General features: G+C 62.9%; 6 protein-coding genes across 6 annotated transcripts in view; all 6 read left to right on the top strand.

Annotated features, from left to right (window-relative positions):
- Positions 1–2,496: 2,496 nt before the first annotated feature.
- LSCM1_04716 (uncharacterized protein) lies at positions 2,497–7,107 on the top strand (the record flags this gene model as incomplete). The annotated part of the gene is made up of 1 exon (XM_067322211.1): positions 2,497–7,107. One exon carries the CDS (start codon positions 2,497–2,499, stop codon positions 7,105–7,107), a length of 4,611 nt encoding a protein of 1,536 aa, XP_067179008.1.
- Positions 7,108–8,066: 959 nt separating this feature from the next.
- LSCM1_04715 (uncharacterized protein) lies at positions 8,067–9,017 on the top strand (the record flags this gene model as incomplete). Its single annotated transcript, XM_067322210.1, has 1 exon — positions 8,067–9,017. One exon carries the CDS (start codon positions 8,067–8,069, stop codon positions 9,015–9,017), a length of 951 nt encoding a protein of 316 aa, XP_067179007.1.
- Positions 9,018–10,262: 1,245 nt separating this feature from the next.
- Positions 10,263–12,116, top strand: LSCM1_04714 (uncharacterized protein; the record flags this gene model as incomplete). The annotated part of the gene is made up of 1 exon (XM_067322209.1): positions 10,263–12,116. The coding sequence occupies one exon, from the start codon at positions 10,263–10,265 to the stop codon at positions 12,114–12,116; it is 1,854 nt and encodes a 617-aa protein (XP_067179006.1).
- A 674-nt stretch (positions 12,117–12,790) lies between these two features.
- Positions 12,791–14,632, top strand: LSCM1_04713 (uncharacterized protein; the record flags this gene model as incomplete). The annotated part of the gene is made up of 1 exon (XM_067322208.1): positions 12,791–14,632. The coding sequence occupies one exon, from the start codon at positions 12,791–12,793 to the stop codon at positions 14,630–14,632; it is 1,842 nt and encodes a 613-aa protein (XP_067179005.1).
- Positions 14,633–15,270: 638 nt separating this feature from the next.
- LSCM1_04712 (uncharacterized protein) lies at positions 15,271–20,577 on the top strand (the record flags this gene model as incomplete). The annotated part of the gene is made up of 1 exon (XM_067322207.1): positions 15,271–20,577. The coding sequence occupies one exon, from the start codon at positions 15,271–15,273 to the stop codon at positions 20,575–20,577; it is 5,307 nt and encodes a 1,768-aa protein (XP_067179004.1).
- A 1,531-nt stretch (positions 20,578–22,108) lies between these two features.
- LSCM1_04711 (uncharacterized protein) overlaps positions 22,109–23,703 on the top strand; it is a gene marked incomplete at both ends in the record, with an annotated part of 2,073 nt that continues 478 nt past the window's right edge. The window contains one exon of the mRNA XM_067322206.1: positions 22,109–23,703. This exon is cut by the window's right edge and continues 478 nt beyond it. Coding sequence (XP_067179003.1) covers positions 22,109–23,703 — 1,595 coding nt within the window.

The following is a 23,703-nucleotide window of genomic DNA, read 5'->3' as shown; positions in this document are numbered from 1 at the left end:
ATGCATCGCCTCTCGTGCGTCGTCGTGAGAAACACCTCCCCTACAGCGGCCTCCTGGCCGCATACATGCGCCCCAGTGAATGTGAGCGTGTCCAAACACCTCTGTCCTTCACTCCTACTTAGCTGATGCTGACTTGATAATGGGGTGTCCGGTTGAACAGCAGCATCCGCTTTCTCAGCCCTTGGAAGCACAGGTGATGGCGCTGTAGGTGTACCATGAAGCAGCGAAGGATGACGCGCATCGCATCTCTTCTGTCTGTCTGTCCCCCGTCCTCTCCCTCTCTCTTTCTCGCACGGTCGGTGCGTGAAATCAGATCCGCCTCCCTCTGCAAAAACAACGAAACGTTCGCCTTGCCGGGGCGGTGTTCGCCGAGTGCTGACGTCTTGGGCTTCCACATGTGGTGGTCCACGCGCGCACACATCTGTACGTCTCTTTGCCGCCCACGTCAGGGACGAAGTTTGATGTGCGCCTCCCACTCTCTCTCTGTCTTGGGCATTGCGGCACTCTTTCCTCTCTCCTCTATGGCGAGGAGGCCGTCGCCTGGCCTCACCGTCGTGTCGGCCAGCTCCAATCCGTCCCACGCAGAGGCCCGCCACCACTCGGCGTCTGTCGCCGGGCGAAACGTGAAGGGTAAGGGGCAGAGCGGACTTTGCCCTTTCGTCGATGTCGTTTGAAGGAACGGCGGCCATTTCGGACGGGCGGAGTGCGCCAGTCGGCGTTCCGTTGCGCGGCGGCGCTCGACCGGGTGGAGCAGTCGGGTGGCAGTGGATTCAACGGGGCAAAAAAGAAAATAGGATGGGGCCCCTCTCCTCGTCATCTCTTTCACTTTCTTCGCCCTGCTCGACCTTTCGCGCACCTTCTTGGTGTGCTTGTCTCATCCTGCTCGCGCGCCGCCCCCACCCCATTCGCCGTATCTTTTGTATGATAGACATGTCCGCCTGTTTGAATGGCGGTCCGCCCCTGTTTTTGCCTTTCCCCTCCCGCTGAGTGTGTCTGCGCGCGCGTGTCTGTGCTCACAGAGACAGAAAAGAGCGATGTTTGCTGCCCCTCTGTGTGGAGGCTGGCCATGGAGTGCGCCGCGCGCATACAGCCACCGCCGACCAAGAAGAGCGGAAAAGGGCGGCGACGTTCGTCCTGGCTGGGCCGATCGCTTTGGCACACCCCCTCCGCTTCAGCCAGATGAATGGCGCACGGGCGTAGATGCACGCATCCGCTCTCACGCTTTTATTCTTTCGCAGTAAGAGCATAGAACTCACGCCTGAGGAATGGTCCTCTGTCTCTCTCTCTCTGCCGCTTTGCCTCTCCCACCCCATCTCAAACCTTCGATCAGAAGCTGCACCGACAGACACGCACAGAGAGAGGGACAGGCAGACACGTACACGTGCGTACGCTTACGGATTGCGATGGGGGAGGGAAGGAGGGATAGTACAGAAGAGCATTTCTTAGTCTTTCATCTGTTCTGTGATGGGCATGTGTTGCGAACCGCCCGGCTCACCCAGCGCGGGCGTAAGGGCAAGGACGCAAGCAAGACGCGACTCGCGTACACTCTGTCTGGCGCTCTGTGTGTCTGCCTATATGCTCGTCGCGTATGGCGAAGGTGGTCGGAGGTTATTTTTTCCCCCTTTCTTTCAAAGCGTCGTGTGAGCAATACGTGAACAGCCGACGGCCTTTTTTTTTGAAGTGCACGGCGGCTCGATCGTGGGCGTCGAGGACGAACTGTCCTGTAGGTTGACGACAGCAAACAGAAACCGAAGGCGGAAAAAAAAGAGAGCAGTCGGACGCACAGAGGACAGCTCTTCTCGATCTTGTCGGGGCTCCACCCTTCTCCTTCGCCCTCTCTTCACCACCACCAGAGAGGTGTAGGGGGAACGGTGCCGACTCACCCCACCCCCCTAAGTGGTGTTTTGCGTGGACACCACATGTCCGATTTTTTTTTCGGGGGAGGGGGGTTCGCCCCCTTTGCTCATCTCCGTCTTTCGATGTGAAGGCCAAAAAAAATTTACATTGCTCACGGCTGCTGCCTTCGCCTTCTTGAGCGCGGAACTTTCCCCACCCCTTCCCTATCTTTGTGGGCACGCATAGGAGGGTGTGCATTAGCCCGCTCCCTTTCACCTGTTCGCGCGTTCGCACCGGCACATACACACATATAGACACACGCATATACATGCAAGCACACACACACACACACACATCTATGAGCCTTAGCTGAGGTGCGAAATGCGGAGCCACAGCTCTACGACACTGCAGCGTCTGCAGCAGCAACGGCAAGTGCCCCTCGATGATGCGGCGGTGCCCGCGAAGCCGTCGTCGTCGCTGCCACAGTCGACAAGTCTGCCATCGACGCTATCGGAGGGACTCCGTCAGTTTTACATGGCGCGCAAACAGCTGAAAGCACATCCGATAAAGCAGCAGCAGCCGGCGCGGCAATACCCAGGAGGACGACACAGCTCTGCATTATGTTCTGGCGATGGCGACGAGGCGAAAGACCCTTCTTCGATGCGCTCTGCTTCACTGCCGGACAGCGTTGCCACAGCAGGGCCACCACTACACTCAGATGTGCCCTTCGCCGCTACAGTGAAGGTGGAGCCAGCGTCGCCGTCGGCACCGTCGTCACGTTCTGCAGAAGTCGGCGAGTCTCATCTCACGTCGTCTGGCAGCCTGGCTGTGGAGCTTCAGCGCACCCGCGAGAAACTGGCGGAGCTGCAGCGCCTCTATGCTTTTGAGAAGCAAGCACATCTGCGGGAGCGCACGCGGCAGCTGCGCGAAGAGGCGCAGCTGCGGCACGCTGACGACGACATTACGGAGCGGACGGCTCAGCTCTTGACAGACTACGAGTCGCTCGTGCGATTCCGCGACTCCACCAGCCGGGAGCACCTGGAAGCCGCTCTGCAGCGCGTCACCGATGCGTGGAAGCGAAGTGCTGAGAGCCTCGAGGAGACCCGCGCCGCGTGTGAGGAAGCTCTCGTTTCTCGCCTACAGACTGCTCTTGTAGAGCAGCAGGACGCGCTAGTGAAGCGCCTTCAGCAGCACCTCGTGTCGGTGGCCAAATCTACCGTCGAGACCGAGCGTGCACAGCATGCGGGCATCGCGGCGGCCGTGCAGGAGCAGGTGGAGTCGTTCAAGGCGGAGTACCGCCGTGTACTGGAAGACGACATGACAGAACGGCAGCGACTGATGGACGAGCAAGTGGCATATCGAGAGTCGCAGTGGCACCGCTTCCTGAAAGAGGAGCACGCCCGCATGATCGCGGCCGGCGAGGCGGCGGCTCGTGAAGCGAGTCGGCGCCAGCTGGAGACGCTGCACCTGGCGATGCGGGACATCACAGCATTGCGGGAGAAGCTTCTGCAGGAGCATACACAGCGGGAGGCACAGGTTGCTCAGGAGTACCTGTCGGCATACGAAAGCCTCGCCAGCGAGCACGTCGCGTCAATGGAAGAGACGGCCGAGTACGTGCTGCGCCTGCAGCACGACTACGCGTACATTATACGCGGCCTACACGGGGAGTTAAACCGCATTGCGGGGGAAAAGCAGGAGGCAGTGCGTCAGGCCGAGCAATGCGCTGTGCAGGTGGCGGAAGCCGTCGCGCAGCAGCTGCACGTTGTGGAGGAAAAAGTGGACTCCCGGTGGCAGTCTCGGTGGGCAGCGGAGCTGGAGGCACACCGCGCCGCTGTGCTGCGGCTGACTTCTGTGCACAAGGAGGCTGTAGAAAAGGTACACAGCGCCAGTGCCGCCAAGGTGGCCAAGCTGAAGGAGGAGCACGAAAGAGAGCGCACGGCCTGGGAAGAGCGTCTGGCGCGCCAGCAGGAGCAGATGACTGCCGCCGCTGACAGCGATCTCCAGAGGGTGCAGGCGGCGCTGCAGAGGTCGGAAAGAGAAAGGGAGGGTCTCTTGAGACACATTCAGGAGCTGAAGGATCAGCTTCGGCACGCGGAACTTGCACGCGAGGCAGAAGTGCATGACGCGCAACAGGCCGCAGAAGCGCGCTACACGTCTCAGCTGAGCAGCCTCGAGGTGAGGTTCGATGCGGTGTTGCAACAGTACAAGGATAAGCTCCAGGCGGCCTGCAGCGGCAGTGAAGGAGCTCGCTTCACGAATTCGACGGTGGCGCTGAAACGAGTGTTGGAGCTCGAGGAGGCGCTGCACGAGGCTCAGGCGGAGAACGCGACTCGAGTGCAGCAGGCCGTAAACGAGGCGGTAGTACTATGGTCAGCTCGGTTGGAGGAGTGCCGCCAGCAGCAGCAAGCCGCCTGTGACGCAATGGAGCAGCAGCACCGCACGCTGCGGGCGGCGCTCCTCGAGGAGGTGCAGCGACGTGAGCAAGCACTGGAGCAGAAATGTCTATCCCAGCGTAGGGCCCACCAAGAAGAGCTGCAAGATGTCATCCGCAGAGAGAAAGAGGCCTCTCAGCGTGCACTAGAGCAGCTCAGGCATCAGCACGCTGCGGCACAACGTGATTGGGAAGTGGAAGTCGAGAGGCGCGTGCGTGCCGGCGAGGATGCACTTGCAGTGCGCGAGAAGCAGCTCAACGTCGCCGAAGCGTGCTGGCAGCGTCGCCGCACCGAAGACACTGAGGCGGCACTGCAGCAACTGACGGCACAGGTTGCTGCGCAGCACGCACAGCAGCTCGCGGCGTTGGAGGAGCAAGAGGCCATCCTGCGCAGTGAGCGGGCTCAGCTCGCGCAGCAGCAGGCTGTGATGGAGCGCGACATAAGGAGGGCCGTGCGAGGGGAGATGGAGGTGCGGCTGGCAGAGCAGCTGGCCGCCGCTGAGAAGGGCTGGGCAGAGGTGCTGGAAGCGGAGCTGCTGCAGCGCTTCACCACATGGCAGGAGTTCCGGATGCAGGAGCTGGCGTGTGTGCAGCAGCTTCACCGCCAGGAGGTGCACCTGCTTGACAAGCATCACGCAGCCCAGATCGCTTCTTTGCAAGACGCTCAGCGGCTCCATCTCACTCAGGAAGCAGAAGCCATGCGTGCACGCGAGGCAGCCTGGGCCGCCGCACGGACTGCCTCCCTCGACGCCTACAGCGAAGCTGCCGCTGCCAAGTTGCAGGAAGTGCTGGCGGTCGAGCAAGCCCAGTGGCACACGGCGCGGGAGCGGCACGCAGCGCAACAAGGCGCCAGCATCGAAGCTGCCGCTGCACGAATTGCGGAACGGTTGTCCATCGCGGAGGCCACCCGTGCGCAGGTGGAGGAAGAGGTGCGCGCGAGCTACCTTCCCGTACTGGAGCAACAGGAAGCGAAAACGTCTGCGCTCCTAGCGGAGCAGCGCCTCCGACATGAAGAGGCTATCACGCAGGTGAGGGCATCATGCGCCGCGCAGCTGAAGAAGGACCTCGACGCGCGCCAGCGGGAACATGAGGCACATGTGCAAGAGGTGAGAGAGGCGCTCGAGGAGCAGTTGGCTATGGAGCGCTCCCACAATGTGGCAGCGCGCGAGGCGTGCGAGAAAGCGGCGTCAGCGCGAATGCGGGATGTGCGTCTCCTGTACGAGCAGCAAATTTCAGAACTGCAGCAGCGCTGCGACGCGCTGGCGAGTCAGCTATGCAACGTGGAAGCGGAATCGTACCGGCAAGCGCAACATGTTCGAGGCGAGCAGGAGGCGAGGCTTCGTGCAGAGTACGAGGAGAGCATAGCGGGCCTGCGCGGCGCTATTGAAGACCGGAATCAGAGATACGCTGAGCTACAAGCCTCCCTGTACACGCGCCTGCAAAGCGAGGCAGACCGCATTCACGCGGCGGCAGACAAGAAGCTAGCCCACTTCATGGAGGAGCACGAGAAGCGACTCGCCGAGCTGCTCCTCGCCCACGAGAAAGCCCTGGCGGAGCAGCAGCAGCGCCAGCAGGAGGAGCTAGCTCGACTACGGGCTCGCCATGAAGCAGACCTCATAGCGCAGGCTTGCCAACTACGCAAAGAGCATGAGGCTGCCGAAGCGGCACTGCAGTCCTCATGGGAGGCCCAGCAGGAGAGCTGGCAGAAGCTCCTAGAGGACGAGCGCCGCGACCGACGCGCCGCAGACGAACGCGCCAAGGCGGCGGTAGCGGCAGCAGCCGAGCTCCGTGTGGCGTCAGAGCAGCGCCAAGCAGCGGTCTATCGCGCACTGGACGACGAGTACCGCGGGCTACTGGAGCAGATGCGGCACGATGTGCAGATGGAGCGCGAGGAGCTTGCGCGCCGCTGCCTTGAGGAGGAGGAACAGCGCTTTGCAGCTGAGATGCTGCAGCGTCGGTGCGCCCGTCGTCATCCGACCCAAGCGCAATCGCAGCAGCAGCTGAGTGCGTCCGCGCATCCTCCTCCCGTGGTCAACACCCCCGTCCTTGTGACAGCCCCGGAGTCACACACGCCGGTCGCCAGGAGACGCCGCAGCGGCAGCGCAGTTTTCTCGAGCGTCTCAACGCCCGCTGCGCCGTACCCGGCAGTCTCGCTGGAAAGTCCTTTGCTCACTTCCCCAGCTGCTCCCATTGAGCTGCCGGCGCTGTCTCCCCATGGCAGTCGTCCTCATAGTCACAGTCACCAGTCCTGTGAAGCTGTGTTGCTACAAGCGAAGCAGCGTCTTCGGCAGCTGTGGGACGTGCTGGAGGTGCCCTCTGACGATCAGCGCACCTTCCTCAGCTACGTGGACTCGCTCGCGGAAGAGGCACCAGCGGCCGAGCTGCAAGACGTGCTGACGCGAGAGCAGCGACGGCTGGAAGCGCAGCTGCCGCTTCTAAAGGCCCTGACGCGCCGCGAGTATGTGCAGCGCCAACTGCGCGCCTTAGACGGCGTGCCAACATTGAATGCTCTTCCTGTGAACAGCGCCGACGCTCCGCGGAGGAGCTTCTGCGCCGCGGATAGGGGGTACGATAACGACGGCGCCATACACGTCACCGTCTCCGCCCCCTCGCCATCGCCCTCTCAGGTGTTTGGCGGTGATGAGAATAGCGCTACTACATCGGCGGCCGTTTCGCCGCCGAGCAAGTTACAAGGCGAGGCCGAGAGCAAGCAGCTCGAGCAGCTTCGAGTCGAGTTGCGGCGACTGACAGAGCAGCTACGCCACGATGTCACGCAGCATGAGAAGGAGTACGGGCAGCTCTTCTGCATCAACGGCACGCGCGTGATGGACGCGCTGTGACGCTCCCACGCGTGCGGGGGGTGCGGCGAGGAGCCCGAACTCTAACGATGCACCCAGACATGAGAATCACGCACGCTCCATCGAAATGGACTCATACACACACACACACCTCCCGCCGCAGCCTTTCTCCGGTTGCAGATGAAAGCGGGCGCGATACTGTCCGCGTGCACCCTGCCGACGTGCTTCAACGTACGCATAGACAGGACCCCGCGGGTTCCTCCCCTTCCATAGAGATGTGTATTTGCGCCGAAAAAACAAAAGAGAGAGAACTGCACAAAGAGGCCGGACATATGAACTGCAGTGACGCGCACGCGGCCTCCGCCACCTTCTTCTGCGTCGCCGCCTCATGCGCGCCCGTTTGTTGGCATTGCAGAGGCCGTGCACGACATGGGTGATGAATGGGGCCGCGCCTTTCGTTCGCGTCACGTGTGGGCGCGCTTTCCAGGATGCTGTAGGAGCCGCATGGCTGGGCTGGCGGGAGGTATCCCCGTTGGGGGTCCCGACCCCAGCCTTTTTCCGCGTGGCGATTGCCTGCGCGTGCGCGTGTCTCCCCTACCCGACCCCGCCCCGCCCCCACAAGCACATGGCATATCCTTGACGCGCGCCCCCCCTCTTCCTTCGTTTACGTTTTGCCTTGCCCTGCATCGCTTGATCATCGCACGTGCGCACCCAGTGCCATTTACCGCCACCATCCGCATAAGCGATCCCCCTTCCCCTGCCCCCACCCCCTCCCCACCACAACGGCGGCCGGCCTGCTTCCTTGAGCTGTGCAGCTCTTGATCCCCTCCCCTCCCCCTCTTCACGGAAGACCGTCACCCACACGAAACCTGCCCCCAGACGCACGCATTCACACACCCGCATCCGGTACATACACGCGCGCGAGCCCGGAGTTGCTTGCCGTGTGTGCTGCTTCTCCTCTCCCCCGCCCCCCTCCTTCGGTAGCGCACCTCTGACAGAAGATGAACGTCGGCGGCCAACGTGACAGTGTCACTGCCTCGACATGGGTGCATGTCGAGGTAAAGGGCTCGCTGGACATTCCGCTCGACCTGAGCATCTTGGCAGACTTGGGGGATCCGATAGTGGAGCAGGAGATTGTTAAGGAGGCAGTGCGCATCGCTGTGAGCGAGAGAATTGGCTACTTTGGTGGGGTCGAGGTGCGCTTGAGCTCCAGCGGCGGTCTTGAAAGTGACAGGGAGGCTGCGGCACCGACGGCATGGCAAAGAGATGCAGAGGTGCAGCAGCAAGAAGCTGTCACGGCGTCGTCGCTCCGCCACAAGCGCAATGGCTCCCGCCGTCGCTACTGCGAGGCGCGTATACATCTGGACGAACTGGGCCGCTGCGTGGAGTCGATCCAGCAGGCTTACGATGGCCTGCTGGCTCACGCGCACACCCTGCACGAACTACTAAACGCGGACGCTGCAGAGTCGCCTGCAAGAGCCGCGGCAATGGCCGCCGCACCGCCAGAACCAGCTGCCGCGTCTGCACCACAGCCTCAGGAGCAAAACGACTTGGATTTGCCTGTGGACGCTGCCAAGCGCCTCGCTGCGGTCCGGCAGCTTGTTGCGGACATTGTAGCCAATCACCGCTCGGACATTATCGCCGAAGCTGAAACGTTGCAGGATGGCGCCTCCTCTCAGCGGCCAGCATCGCACGAGGTGGCAATGCTTGCAGAGGAGCACGCGGAAACATCAGCGGCGATCCTTGCTAGACGATATGGCAGCAGGCCCTCCAACGGCGACCGGAGCATTGACACGGGCGAAGACAAGGACGCAGATGCTGGACTTCGCGTTGGCTTGCTAGCTGGAGGTGACGAGGAGGCAGAGGGACAGCATCCGCAGCAGGCGGAAGACGACGCGAATGCGATAGCACTGCGTGCGCGGTACGCGGAACTGGGCTACTCCCCACTGTGAAGCGGAGTCGGTGCGCCCTTGCACCCTGTCTTTCTCTCGAATGGGGTTCTCGCGAAGTACACCGGATTTGTAGGCGCACTAGTGGTACGATCGGCGCATGGCGGTGTGCGGTCAAAAAGGGATTGCGGGCGGTCGTGTGTAGGTGGGCCGTTGATGTAACGGAGGGCGAAGCCGCGCTGCCATGCGCCTTCCCCTCTCTACTCCCCTCCCCATTTTTCGATGGAGAAGAGCCGCGCTTTCCTCCCTCCTTCTGCCCAGCCGCATTCGCTGCTTTCACATTAACTTCAGCCCCCCTTGTCTGTGCGGCGCCACTCACACGGACATGCCCCGTTGTAGTTGCCCGTCTGTCTGTGTGTATGTGTGGTATTTCTCCAGAGCGAACTGTCCACACATGTCAGATGAGCGGCACAAAGAAAAGCCCAACAGGACCTCAGTGCGCCTACACACACACACACGTGTGTGTGTGTGTGTGTACGGTCGGCACTCTCGCATGCACACAGAGCATTACGCAACAACATATGTGAGCTGAGCCCCGATTGCTGCGTCTCAATGGATATAGAAGAAGAGAGGGCTGGAGAGAGGTGGAAAGGGTGTGGAGAGAGTAAGGTGAAAAGCAGTCTATGCTCGCCGGTGCGTGTGTTTGCTTCGCAGGGTCATGCATCACGCTCGTTGGGGAGGGCACGTGGACAGGTTCGAGCAAATCTGCTCTGAGGGACCAGTCAAGCTGAACGGATAAGAAAAAAAGGGCTTCATTCACCGTCAGGCCAGCGAGGACGGAGAAAGGCATCGACAAGGAGGGCAAAAGGGTTAAAAAACGCATCAGCACACGTGAAGCCCATGCACGGCGGCCAGCTTCGACGCACATGAGTGCGCCCCCACACTTACCCTCGCCACCTCCTCCACCTTACCTCGCCCTTGTGAGGGAGACTGTCGGTTGGCACGTCATTTGTGTGTCGCGGAAGTTCCACGCATCGAAGGAACCCCCCTCTTCCCCTCCCCTCCCTCCCTCTCTGTCCCCCACCCCCCTCCTTCACCCACCTCACCCCTTTCCGCGTGTGTGGGTGTGTGTGACCGACGCCGGCCTTCACGAAAGGAGGCGAGGCGAGCGAGTCATCGCCAATCGCTGGCACTGTGTATGAGTGCGCTTCCGGTTATGCACGCGCACGTGCGCTCGTGTCTTCTCATCGGTTTTCTCTCCCCCTCCCCCTCCTCTGCCGCGCACGCTCCCGCTAGCCGATACCCCTGATGTTCACCCGTGTCGGTGCCTTCCTGGAGGCCATCGACAAGAAGACGGAGGAGATGGCCAACGCCGCGGATGAAAAAGATCTCGCGCGGGCGGCGGAACAGCAGCAACAGCGGCTGCGCAACAGCGGTGGTTTGAGCTGTGCCGTGTCTCGGCAACCCTTCCCCCAGCAAGCGCTGCACCCTGCAAGCGGCAGCAACGACGGAGGTGCCTTTGATGAAGCTCGCCTAAGGGGACCCGCGCGCGGCCACGGCACTGCGGTCGACAGTAGCAGTAGTACCTTTCCAGCCCCGGCGACGCCGCCTTCCGCCTCCACCTCCTCCGCACATCCGGCACCTCACGAATTCTGCGCGGAAGGTCACGTGTCACTGTCGCTGCCCACGAAGCTGCCCTCATTTCGGCCGTCCCCGCAAGGCGTGGCTACGGAGGAAGGCGGAGGAGGAGCTGCCGCTGAATGGAAGCGGCACCTCACCTTCTCCACCGTGGCGGGCCCGTCTGCTCGCGATTCTCTGGCTTCCCGCGAAGGCAATGCGGCCATCGTCCCATCTGCTGTGCCCGGTATTGGCGAGTCAGCCATCAACAACAGCACTGTGGAGGCGGTGTCGGAGCGGCTTGAGGCGCGGTGCAAGGTACTAGAAGCTGACAAAATCCGCTGGCAGCAAGAGGCGACTACGCACCGCGCCCAGTGCAACGCGGCACGTGACGCCTTGTGGAAGGCAGAGCAGGATGCACGTGCCAGTCGCGCAGCTCAACGCGCGGCTGAGCAGGCACTCGGAGTGTACAAGGAAACCTCACAGCGGCTGTTGGACGAGGCGCAGCGCGAGATGAAGCGGGCACGCGACTCAGCAGCAGGGCAATCGGCAGTGACAGAACCGCTGCCGCAGAACGCGGCGCACGATGCACAGGAACTGCATCAGCAGCTGGAACTGCTGCAGGTAGAGCACGCATCGCTGAACACCGAGGTAGAGCGCTATCGCCAGGAGGCGGCCAACGCCATAGCGGAGCTGCAGCAGGTTCAAGAGAGGCACCGACAGGAGCAGATGCGCGTGGACGCATTGCAGCTCGAGGTGAGCGCCGTTCGCGAGTCGCTCGAGGGCGAAGTCGCGGCGCACGCTGAGACGCGAGGCGCACTGCGTCGTCTACAGGCGCAGAAAGACGAGCGGATCGGAAGTGGGAGCAGCCCTCCTCTGCCAGCGGCAACGGCAACGGCCACCATCGATGTGGCACAGCTGCAGAGCGAATTGAATGAGCTGAAGCAGCGCCACCAAATGCTTTTGCTGCAGGCGAGCAACCGACAAGCCGCTCTTGACGCGGCCACGCGTGAGGCGGAGGACTTGAAAGAGCGGTACAACGAGCTCGCGAAGCAGGTGAATGATGCGGCGGTTGAAATAGAAGCTGACTTCCGGGCGTCTACTGTTTATGGGGGTGGCAGCGGTAGCAGGATCGCCTTCCCGGCGCCGCCGTCGGCTTCGTTCATGCGCGGCCACCGGGGCCGAAGTCCCGGCGGCAGCGGCATCGGCGGGCACAGTGCGGATTCGGGTGCGCATTGGGCACACTATGCTGGAACGGCAGCGACTACCCCGGAGGGTAGCAGTGACGCCCGGCGCCGCAACCCAACCATGGTGCGTCTGGCACATCAATACGGTATCGCCGGGCGCGCCCTAGTCGCAGTCGTCTGCTCCATCGACAGTGCCGCCGTTCAGTTGGGCCGCATCCTCACGCAGGCACGTTGGGTATGGCGTGTGGCACTGATGTGCTACATCGGTCTTCTGCAAATTTGGGTCGTCTTAATGATCATTGGCACCCTCGCCCTAGAGGACAGCGTGAACGCACAGGAGCCCACCCGGGCCCCATAGCCCCTCGCCGGATAAGGCGCTGTGGCGGTGTTAGTGGTGATGATGATGGCTGCTTCTCTGTGGCGTTGTTACGATGGCTGCTGGAGCCCGGTGCGGCTCTGTCGCTGATGCTCTCCTGAGCCGTTGGGCACCCTCTTCGGCGTCAGTGCGGGGGCGGGGAGGGGGGTCTCCACTGATATCATGGCCTTCCCCATCTCGCATCCCCTCGATATTTCAGCCCTTCGGCGCGTCTGTCAGTGGCTCAATCAGCTGGAACTGCACATAGACGGGAGAGGGATACGGGGAGGAGTGGAGAGAAACGGGGCGCTTACGGCCGCCTTTGTTTACGCGCATGGGCAACTGAGGAAGAGGCAAAATGTGAAGCCGCTATGTGCGGCGCTCGTTGAACGTCCCTGGGCGCGCGCACACACACATGCGCATGTGGTACTTCCCTGCACGCAGAGCAAGTAAAAAAAAAGGACTGGTCGGTGTGGGCGCAGCCTGCCTGCTTGTGGCAATGGCATCAGCCGGCGTGTACCGCATGGCAGACGGTCGCTGTAGCCTATGGGTGCGCTCTTCGACGACTTTTCAGCCCTCTCTTCTTTGCCTCCTCCCTTCACCTTTCTTCCCCCTCCCCCCGTTTCATGACCTCTGCTCTGCTGCCCTTCGCTCTCCGCGCACATACAGCTAACCTCATGGCCTCCCACCAAAGCACGTACGTGCGCGTGGCGCCGTCTCCGCGCTTCAAGGACTCGCACTCGCCGGCGTCGAGCGAGCTCATCCATATTCGGGTGCAGCACATGCTGCCACAAACGACGCAGCGCGCGAAGGAGCGGGTGGGGAAGCTGAAGAAACTATATGCGGTGCCGCGCGCGGTGCTGTTGCGCGAGCACGAGAAAGCTGTGGCAGAGGCACTCCACCGCTTGCGTCTCGTCAAGGCGGTGCGCAACATCAAAGTTCAAGGCGCTGGCGGCGATAGCAATGCTGTCGCCGGCGCCCTGTGCCTACCGTTCCACGCCTGTGCCGCGCTACCCGCCACGCCGGCAGTAATCAGCGGCAACAGCGGATCATCCGGTACTTTGCCGGCGCGTGTGCTCACCGGATCTGTAGATGGGCTCCTTACGCTGTGGGATGCAAAGCAATGTACGGCGCTGAGCACCAAGTCCACGTACGCCCAGTCGCATGGATGGGGGCGTGTCAGGTCGATTGTGGTTCACCCGCAGCAGCAGAGCGGAGTAAGCGCGGCATCGGCAGCGTCGTTTGCGTTCACGGCGAGCATGTTTCAACGTGTCGTGCGTGTGTGGCGAGTGGCGTCAGGTGACGTTGATGGCGACGCCCAGGACGACGTCGCCAGCTCGCTGATGCAGCCCCTGACAATAGCGTCCATCACGAATGACGAGTCAGTGGACGGCAGCTCTGACGGCGACGCTGGGGGTCTACAGCAGCTTGCCCTGGACCCCACAGGCGCTCTCCTAGCCGCAACGCACGCCACCGGCACAGTCCATGTATGGGATGCGCGGGCTGTACTTGAGGGCACGTCGTCTGCCACGCGCACCACCTCGGGTACCTCTCCGCTCACATATCTGTACCTTCAGGACGGCTACGAGACGGCCGGGGCTACTCTCGGCATTGCATTTCACCCCGACGGCTCACTGCTCACAACAAGCGACGCCGGCGGTCGCGTGGTCGCCTGGGACACGCGTAGCGGCCAACTTGTCTTCCACACAGGCGGCCGCATTGGTGGGCACTTGAGAGCCGCGCCATGCGTGGCATGGTCTCCTTGTGGCGTTCGCCTTGCGTCTGGTGGCAGTGATGGCGTTGTGCACATTTATGATGCGCGGAAGCTGTGCAAGGCGGGACTGGGGCCGCACAACGACGCCGGTGGTGGTGGTGGTGCTGCCCCATTCCAACTTCTCGGCCATGACGACGTTGTGACGTCGCTGAGCTTTTACAGCAACCCCCTCGGCGCCGGTGGCGGCGGCGCGATGATAGGAATGCTGCCGATCGGCTTGGTGACGACGTCGCTGGACCACACCTTGCGTGTGTGGGACGCGGACACCGGTCTGTGCGTGCGCAGCCTGGATGCGGGCATGCCTCTCTATGCGCAGTGCCGACCTCAGCTCCCACCGGTCTCCCCTCACTGGACCTCGTCCACGTCGATTATGGTGGTCGGGCACGGCAAGAACTGGCTGCTGTACGACGTCGGCACGGCAGACGAGCTGGCGGAGGAGACCATCAAGGTAACGGAGAACAACGTTGTCGCCTCCGCCCACGGGCTCGCTCAAGACATGCGGCTCACTGTGCTCGCCTCGTATGCAGGTCGGCCCCCCGACGGCCAGGAAGAGACTAGTAGCAGCGGCAGCGACGACGATGACGAGATGATGGCGCTGCAGAAGAAGCCGCTGCCGGCGCAGGGGCCGGTGAAGAGTGCAGCAGCCTCTTGCGCACCCCAGAACGGCAGCCGCAGCGAGGGCAACGATGAGGCCGAGGAGGACAGCAGCGAGGATGAGATGGAAGCGCTTCGGAAAAGGACATGATGCCGCGGCTGCGTCGTCCAGTTGGCTCGTGCGACACGTTGGTGGGCTGCGGCGCCGTCGACAGCGATGGCATGCAACAAAGCAACGCAAGCAGAGAGTCAGTGTGGAAAGAAGCTTTAAAAAAGAAAGGGAGCTCACGTATGCCATAGCGCGTCGATCTTCTGCACCGCTGGTCGGACTACCGCCAGGGTAAGACAGGTGTCCTCCTCGCCCTTTCACGCCCATACGGATACATCTATTTCTAAGAGAGTGTGTCCCTGTCTCCGTCTTTGGGTGTGTGTGTGTGTGCATTCCTCACTTCTTCGCGTCTTCTTCGGTCTTCTGCTTTTTTGTTCGCGGAGGGCGGTAGGGAAGCCTCTGCAGGGGTTCTGTGAGACCTTACGGTAAACTTGTGCTCCACCTTGTCTACACACATACGCAGGCGCACATATATAGATTGTCTCCTATTGCGCTGGCGTGCACCTGCGTCGCTGTATCTTGCACCACCACCACTACCACACACACACACACGGATACAGTGGCGCGTGCTCATATACATACGCACCATTGGGTGTGCGTGTGTGTCTTTGAACCGGGTGGTGGCATCGAGATAGGGATCCTAGTACATCCATGCATGCATACGGGCACCAAGACGCACCATGCGCACCACCACCGCTGCCGCTGCGTCTGGCGTCACGCACGACAGGCGAGCTGTCATACACTGGAAGACGGGGGACGAAGCACACCTGCGGCGAGCACCGAGTGGCCCCTACACTGATGATGGTGAGCTGCTTTCCTCATTGTGCTTCCTACAGCGGATGGCGAGCATGTTCGAGGAGCAGGGCAATTACGCCGAGTGTGTCAAGAGCATCGAGTCCGCGCTACTGCTGCGGCAAGCTAACGCGGTCGCTGTAGATAACGCCTTGGCAGAGCGACGGCGTGCTCTGGCAAAGAAGACCTCCCGCCACCGCTCCACGAAGGCGCGGTGTGGTGCACCGAGCACCAAGGAGGTAGAAGAGGACTACGTGCCCCTGACGGACAATGGGGACGTGGCTCTGCCAATGCACGTCTGCCTGCAGGCGCAAGAGGTGGTGCTGCGGTGCAACAGCTACGCCGTGATGGCCCTCCATCATGCGCAGTACGATAGCGCGGCGTTCTTCCTCAACCGCGCCATGTTCCTCACCGACGGAGGCCAGGATGCGCAGCAAGACGATTCTCCCGTGGATGGCGCAGGAGGTGGTGTCCAGAGTGATGGCGCTGCGGTCTCTGGGCAGTGGTGGTGGCGCAAGCTTTTGCAGTCATCTGCGCGGCAGCCCAAGTCCCCGTCGGTGGCGACAGCTGCTGATTCCACTGTCCCCGACCCGCTGGAGCACGCGCACGACGAGGTGACGCATTCCACCGCAGCCGCAGCGGCGGCTTTCCGTGCGTGCTTTGGCCCAACACCGCATGACCAGCAGTTGCGCCTGTCCCTCCGCGCCGCCACGCTGAACCACCTCGGCTGTCTGGAGCAGCGTCGTGGGCGGCCCGGCGCTGCTGTGATATTTCTGCGTATGGCGATACAGACACAGACTCAGTTGGACGAAAGTCGCCGAGTTCATGGCGACGCCGCTGCTGAAGTCTGGGCGAAGGCGGAGCAAAGGCACAGCAACGGTAGCAGCAGCGATGTGACGGGTATCGCCTCCACTTATCTGAACCTGTGTACCGTGCTGAACGAGCTAGGGCAGCACGCGGAGGCGGCGCACGTGTGCGAGCGAGTACTTCCGCTGCTGCAGCAAGCACTCCTAGAGTGCTCCAGTGCTCCCGCGGCGGCGACAGCGACCAACGAAGCTGATCTGCGCGCGCAGCAGCAACAGGCCAAGGATGCGCAGGTGCGCACGGCCAAAATGCTCGCGGTGGCGTACTACAGCTTTGGCGCCTCACTGGAGCGACGCGACACCGCCAGCGGCAACACCGCCGCCCAGCAGTGTGCCTTCCAGGAAGCTATCCAGGTATGTCACCGCTACCGCCTCGTCCCGGCATTCTGTCGCACGATTGAGCAGGTGATGCGGGCACTTCGGCACCCGGCCACGGCCGCATTTCTCGCGGAGGAGAAGTTGTACGTAGCAGCGCCGAGTGAGGTAGCGAACATGCGCGGTGGCAAAGCCGGACGAGAGGAGGGAAACAGAGACAGTCGTGGAGCACCGCCATGGACTGGCTCTTCGCCAACGAAAGCCTTTGCCGGCGCTGCAGATCGAAGAGGTGTCAATGTGGCAGCCTCGCACCAGATGCCACCGCCAATGAGCCCCTCGTCTTGTGGCGCACTGTCGGCTGCAACGCCGATGGCGGACATGGGGAAGTCCGGCCCTCCCGCCGCGCGCGAAGCGCCGTCTCACTACTCGGTGTTGCCACCACCGCAGACCAGGCCGCAGCGCTCATCTCTGCCGCCTACGTTGACCACGAACGTCCATGCTGCTTCACCAACGCCATCAGTGTTCCGCCGGCCCAGCAGCCACGGCTTGCCGCTTCCCCCGCTGCCGTCAGCACCGACGTCCTTGCACCTCGGTGAACAGCAGAACGCCTGGCCTGCACCTCTCCCAACGCTGGCGTCGCGACCACCTCCGCCGGAACTCGAGCCGCTTCCCATCAGCGACGGGCAGAGCAGCGGCACGAGCCTGACAGCCACAACGCCGCCAGCCCTTCCACCGATGAATCGGCACACTCCGCCCTTCGCAGAGCTCAATGCATCTGCACCGCTGCCGCTAAAGAAGGTCGGCTGTGACACTACGAACCCCTTCGGGCGTCGCACATTCAGCGGCAGGACGTTGAACACCTCCCTTCTGAAAACCGCGTCACGCGACAGTCTGCGCCCCTCCATCGCCAGCCTCACCGCAGGAGCTGCCAGCGCCGCTGCTAGGCTTACGCCGAACCCGCCACGCGGCGGTCGGGCGCAAGACGCATTCAACGACCGCCAGCGGGCCTTTCAGGACGCGAAGAAGAGGCAGCTGAGACGGCAGAAGAGCCTCGCCCGAAGGCAGCAGCTCGACGCTGCCGTAGCTGATGCGGCGTTGGCCGAGCGAATCTTCAACGAGCTTATCAGCGACAAGGAAAGGACTGAAGTCGAGCGGTGTCGTCGCGCCGCTGTGCAGATTCAGCGTATTTGGCGTGGCGTGCTGGCGCGGACGTGGGTGTCTACCCTGATCGCTGCCTCTGTGCGACTCCAACGCGTAGTGCGCCGCTTTCTCGTGAGTGTACGGGTGCGACATGCCCACGAGGCGGAAGAGCGCGCTCGCCAGCAGGCCGAGGAGTTGGCGCGGCATGAGGCCGCCTGCCGTGTCTTACAAGCGCGGGCGCGTCAGTTTTTCCGGCGCCTGCAGATTCGCCGCGAGTACCGTGCGAATCAGGCGCGACTCTACTATGCAGCCCGCACTATCCAGCGCGGCTACCGTTCTTTCTGCGAGCGCCGAGCTGCACTACTCGCCGCCAGAGCAGAGGCGAACCGAAGGGAAGACGAGCAGCGGCAGTTCCGCCGCAAGACAGCTGCCCGTCGCATCCAGAAGGCCTACCTGGAGTACCGCGTGAAGCGGGCGGAGCTCGAGGAGCTCTATGCGCGCCAACGCCGTATCCAGGCCGCCGTTCACATTCAGGCCGCCATGCGCGGCTACCTCACTCGTGCGTGGTACTCTTACTACCGCGTGTACCGCCGTGACCAGGAGGTACGTTCGGCCGCGATGCAGGGCAGGCTGGTGATGATCCAGAGCGCGTGCCGTGCCATCTGCTCCGCTTACTACGGTCAACAGCGCGTCTTGAGTGCCTTTTTGGCCATGCTAGAGGCGCGCCGGTGCCGGGCGGCGACGCAGCTGCAGAGCCTCTGGCGGTGCCACGTCGCCAAAATCCACCTCGCGCGTCTGCAGGCGGAGCGTGACCGACTCGTGCGCCGGGTAACGCGCATCCAGCGCTGGTACCGCATGAGGGTGGTGCGGCGCGCGTTCCTGGAGTACAGGCTCCAGCAAAAGCGCATCCGCGCAGCCTCGCGCGTTCAGCGGTGGCTACGTCAGTGCTGGCAGGCGGCGAAAGCTCGCGAGTTCGCCGCCTACCATGCCGATCTTCTGCGTCAGCAGCAGAAGCAGAGGATCCAGGCGCGCGCAATCGTTGTCCTGCAGGCGTGCTGCACGGCATGCCTCAGTGACCGACTCGTGGCTAGTGTGCGCCGCATTTACCAGCGCCATGATATCCTCGCCAGAGTGTGGCAACGGGTCGGTCGTGGGTTTGCGGCGCGACTGGAGATGTCACTGGAGCGGCGCGCTGCATATTGTATCGCGGCTAAAGAACGCGAGATGGCGCGACGCACGGCTGCCGCGTGCGTGTTGCAGCGAGGGTGGCGCTGTGCCGCGGCGAAGGATACGGTCGCGCGCATGCGCCGCGAGGCAGCAGCCGCTGACGTTATCACGCGTGCGTACCGTGTGTATAGAGCACGGGCGCAGCTAGCTGAGCTACGCAGTGCGCGTGGGCTTCGCCTAGAGGACGCCGCTGCCCGCGGCATTCAACGCGCGTGGGCTGACTTCCAGCGTCGTCAGCGCGCGAAGGAAACGGACGCTTACTACCGCGGCGAGCACCTGAAGAAGATGCGGCGCATGCGTCGGCAGGAAGCGGCCGTCATGATCCAGTCGCTCTGGCGCGGACACGTCACCCGCAAGGCGCTGAAAGAGGAGCAAGAAGATTGGAAAGCCTTGTCTGTCACTGCGGTGTGCATCCAACGCGCGTGGCGTTCATGGCACTTTCGGCGGCAGCTGCACCGCGAGCTGAGCCAGCGTATCAAGGAGCGGGCCCGTGATGCAGAAGCGGCGCTGGTACTGCAGTGCTTCTGGCGCATGATGATGGCGGTGCGGTGCGCCGCACGTTTGCGTATCGTGAGGCAGAAGCGCCTTGAGGCGGCGGTTCGAATCAAGACGTGGTGGCGCATGCAGCTTGCCCGGTACGAGCTCGCGCGACGTCGTATTATTCGCCGTGAGGAGGCCGCGCTCGAGGTGTACTACGCCATGCAGTGGAAGGCGCACGTGTCGTCGGTGAACTCCTTCGTGCGCACGCGTCAGGCGCAGGTGCTGGCGCGCGATCGTCTTCGCGACTACCTCGTGGGGCAGCTGACCGAGGCGGCGCGGCATCGCTTCCTGAATCGGAACGTGGCCGCCACAAAGATTCAGGCGGTCTACCGTGGCCACTACGAGCGCTTGTACGTACGTGGGCTTGTGGCGCAGGCTCGCGAGGAGGCGCGGCAGACGGCTGCGTTGGCGGCACAGCAGCAGCGTGCTGCGGTCGCTATTCAGTGCGCGTACCGCTGCGCGAGGGCGCGGCAGCAGCTCGCCGATTTAAAGCAAGCGGAGCTGGAGCGGGTGCTTGCGAGCCACCAGGAGTTCGCGGAGAAGGCGGACCCGGCCGAGGTGGTGCGAGAGCTCTTCTGGCTCAATGCGCAGTATCAGCAGCGCGGAGGTGGCGATGCGCGCCTTCGAAAGGCGGAGCGGATGCGCGCCGCCGCCGTTTCGATTCAGCGCGCCTATCGCTGCCACAAGTCTCGTCAGCAGGTCGCGAGGGCCGCGGTGCTGCACCACCGCGAGCAGGCTGCGCGACTTCTGCAAGATTGCTGGCGTCACTACCGCGATACCCACCGTGTCAAGAACCGCCAGCGGAGACAGGCCGCAGCCACGCGACTGCAATGCCACATTCGCGGCTGGCTGGTACGGCGAAGTTGGCCCCTGTGGCGCGCCACCGCCGAGGCGGAGCGGCAGGAGCATGTTCTGCTGCAAGACATGCTGGATCATGCCTCCATTGTCATCCAATGCTTTTGGCGGCGTGTGCAGGCGCAGCGGACGGCAGCGCGACTGCGGCAGGCTCACCAAGAGTGGCAGCGCATGCATGCAAAGCAGGAGGCAGCGACAGTCATCCAAGACACGTTCCGCAAGCACCAGCGCCGCCGCGCGGCACGCACGTTATGACGCAGACAACAGTACGTGGGTGATGAAGGGAAGAGGGAGGTCGAAAGCGATGGTGTTCGACCCTTTCCTTGCTTTGCAGAGGATGATGGTGGCGTGTTGGTGAAGCAGTCAATGCGTGTACGTGCGTATGTGCTGTAATACCATTCATGCAGCTGCTGCTGCTTCCGGTCTCCACCGCTCACATCCGCAGCGTCTTCGCGTTTGTTCGCGGGCGGGCGCATGTCCGGAAGCTCCTCTCCCCCCCTTCCCCCCCCCCGGGGCCCTCTCCACCGCCCTCTGGGATCACCCCCCCCCCTCAAGCAATCGTCCAGCCAGAACGGAACTTAACGGGGGGGTGCAGTGAGTAAGAGGGGGTGGGGTGCAGAGAAAGTGGAAGGAGGGGCAGCCGCATTGCGGGGCGGGGCCTGCGGTCAGTAGCGCGGCGCATACACTTCTCTGTGCATGTGCAGCGGGCATGCCTCTTTTTCTACTCTTCCCCCCCTCCCTCCGCTGCCTTTACCTCCCCCCTTTGGTGTATGCCTTCTTCAGTCGCGTCGTCCTCCGTTGAAGGTCCCCATCCGGCACCCCGTGTCGGTGTGTGTGTGTGTTCGCTCTGTCGGGTCTGTTTCCTGTGTTCCGTGCATGTCTGTGCTCGGTGCTGTGCGGCAGCAGCGGCTGGCGATGCGGGGTGACTGCACCCCCCCCTCCCCTCCCCTTTGCATTTGTGTTGATCATTGACGCCCTTTGTACATAGCCTCCTCACCATTCCCCCTCCCCCCTTCCTCCCACTCATGTTCGTTGTGTCGGTCCCCACTCGTGTATGTTCTCCTGTCCCCCACTCCCCACCCCCACCCCCATGCGCGCGCGCAGAGAGATGGAGGAGGGGACACACACACACAACGACATGTGTTGTATGTCTCAGAGCTCCCCTCCCCCTCCCCATGTCCGATGCTGTTGGCATCCCACTCTTCTCACTGCACTTGGAACACAACGTATGCGGGTCGTACACGTCGCCAAGAAAGGAAGGAGGGGGAACGCCGTTGTCGAGGTACACGTGCGGGGGGTCAGCGACGCTCGGCGTCCGCCCACGTTGGTCGCGCGGGTACGGCATATTCGCTTCCCCCCCACAAACACACCTCCCCACACACGCGCACCTCTTCTTCACACTGGCACTCCCCCATCACCGACGCACGCCAAGAAAGGGCACATGCACGCGTGTCGGGGGTACAGCGGTATGATGTGAAGGGAAAAAGGGAGGTGGTTTTGAGGTAGCGGGGGAGAAAGAGGGAGGGGAAGGGGACAGTGATCGTATCCATTGTGCGCGGCGCACCCCCCTTGTCGGCGCGCCTTCTCTCACCCTTCCATACCCACACCCCGTCACCCCCACCCCACCCACGCACACACAAGCCAACATCCCCTACACCCTCACCACCCTCTGCCTGCCTCTCTCGAATATAACAACACCTTTTTTGCATATCCGCCTCCCGGGGGAGGGACGGGCCAGTGGTCAGTATCTTCCGCAGCGCAAACTGTGTGTGCCTAGCTGCGCCATATGACTGCCCTAAACAGCTCGCCGGCTACTGCCACTGGCGGTGAGCAGCCCGGCATGCCGGCGTTTCGAAGCTACATCAGCGTTGAACTGCCCTTCACGATGGCACCAACCGTCACCACATTGTCCGGCATGCTCGACGGTGCAGATCAGTCAAGCACGTCGGCATACGCGGGACAGCGGCGCGAGCTGGAGGCCTTCCTGCCTGCCTCGTTTGTCGCTCCGTGTCTCCACAGCGCTACGCCACAGCAGCCGACCGCTCGCGGAGATGTGGGCAGCGCGCAGGGTGACGCCGGCGAGCTGGAAGGAGAGGATGAGAACGGCGACGACGTGCAGAGTAGCAGTAGCGGCGGGCACAGCGACGACAGTGCATCCCGTGCCCTTCCGTCCACCGTGTCGAAGCGGGCCGCTGTCCAGGCGGCGGGCGGCCAGCAGCGGAAGCTGCGCCTCCTCACGCGCCATCAACGCCACTACTGCACGGTACCGATCTTCAGCGGGTGGCGCAGCACAAACTGGGACAGCGACGACGACAACAACGATGAGGAGGATGGTGTAAGTGACCGTGAGTTCGTCTGGGGTGGGTGCACGGATGCACAGGGTGAAAAAGGTGCAGCGGAGGCGGCGCACCTGCGAGCGCAGAAGCGTCGCCGTCGCGAAGTGTTTGCCTCGACTGAGCCGCAGTTGCTCGTCAACGGGTACTACCGTAACGACCTGCTGCTGCAGGTTCGACAGCGCCGCTGCATCCGCCGGTACCGTGACCCCCTCACCAACGCGGTGCTTCGCGAGGAGGACGTAGTCGAGGTCGAAGAGGACCGAAGGGGATCTGCGCACGACAACAGAGACGCGCGTGAGACGCCCGAAAAGAGTGGCTTGAGCGCAGAAGTTATTGGGGTGGTGTCGCGCGAGATGGAGCTGGCACGTCCAGCCGACTTTACGTTTGCGCTGTTCACACCGGAGCAGCTGCAGGCAGCGCCGTCGCTCTGCGGCGCGGACGTCTTCCCACCGCAGCACTTCCTGAGCTCGCGGGCCCCGTTTGAGGTGCGGTACGAGCCCGGCAGAGACCCGAACACCACCGTGGCGGCCGCCTCTGCAGCAACAGCGTCGGGGGGTGACAGGCTCGCGGTGGAAGGCAACGGTGACTCGGCAACGGCGCAGTACGATTTAGCAACGCTACCGACGATCAGTATCAGCGCTGAGGAGTCGTCCTTGTTGCCGACGCGGCAGGCGGCGCACGACAGCTTCCTGCGCTCGATGGGAAGCTCCCTCGACGGTGGCCTCAGCAGCGACCCGCCTGAGGTCCAAATGATGGTGCGGCTGCTGGCGGAGCGGCCGTCGTGGGTGGTGCAGGACCTGCAGGACGCCATGTTAGAGTCAGGTCTGTGTCCGCGCGCGTACCGCAACAAGCAAGTGATGCAGTGTTTCACGTACCTCATCCGCAACGGCCCATTCAACCGCCTGCGACTGCGGCTCGGCTACGACCCGTACGCGAGCGCCAGCAGTGCCGTGTACGAGCGCATTACAGTGCGACTACTGCGACGCTCCGACGTTGGTGTGCGACTGCGAGACGTGTCGCGCTCGCCTTATATCGAAAGAGTGCT

Source organism: Leishmania martiniquensis, chromosome 21 (assembly GCF_017916325.1).
Source record: "Leishmania martiniquensis isolate LSCM1 chromosome 21, whole genome shotgun sequence".
Classification (NCBI taxonomy): domain Eukaryota; phylum Euglenozoa; class Kinetoplastea; order Trypanosomatida; family Trypanosomatidae; genus Leishmania; species Leishmania martiniquensis.
This window is presented reverse-complemented; position numbering and strand designations above follow the sequence as displayed.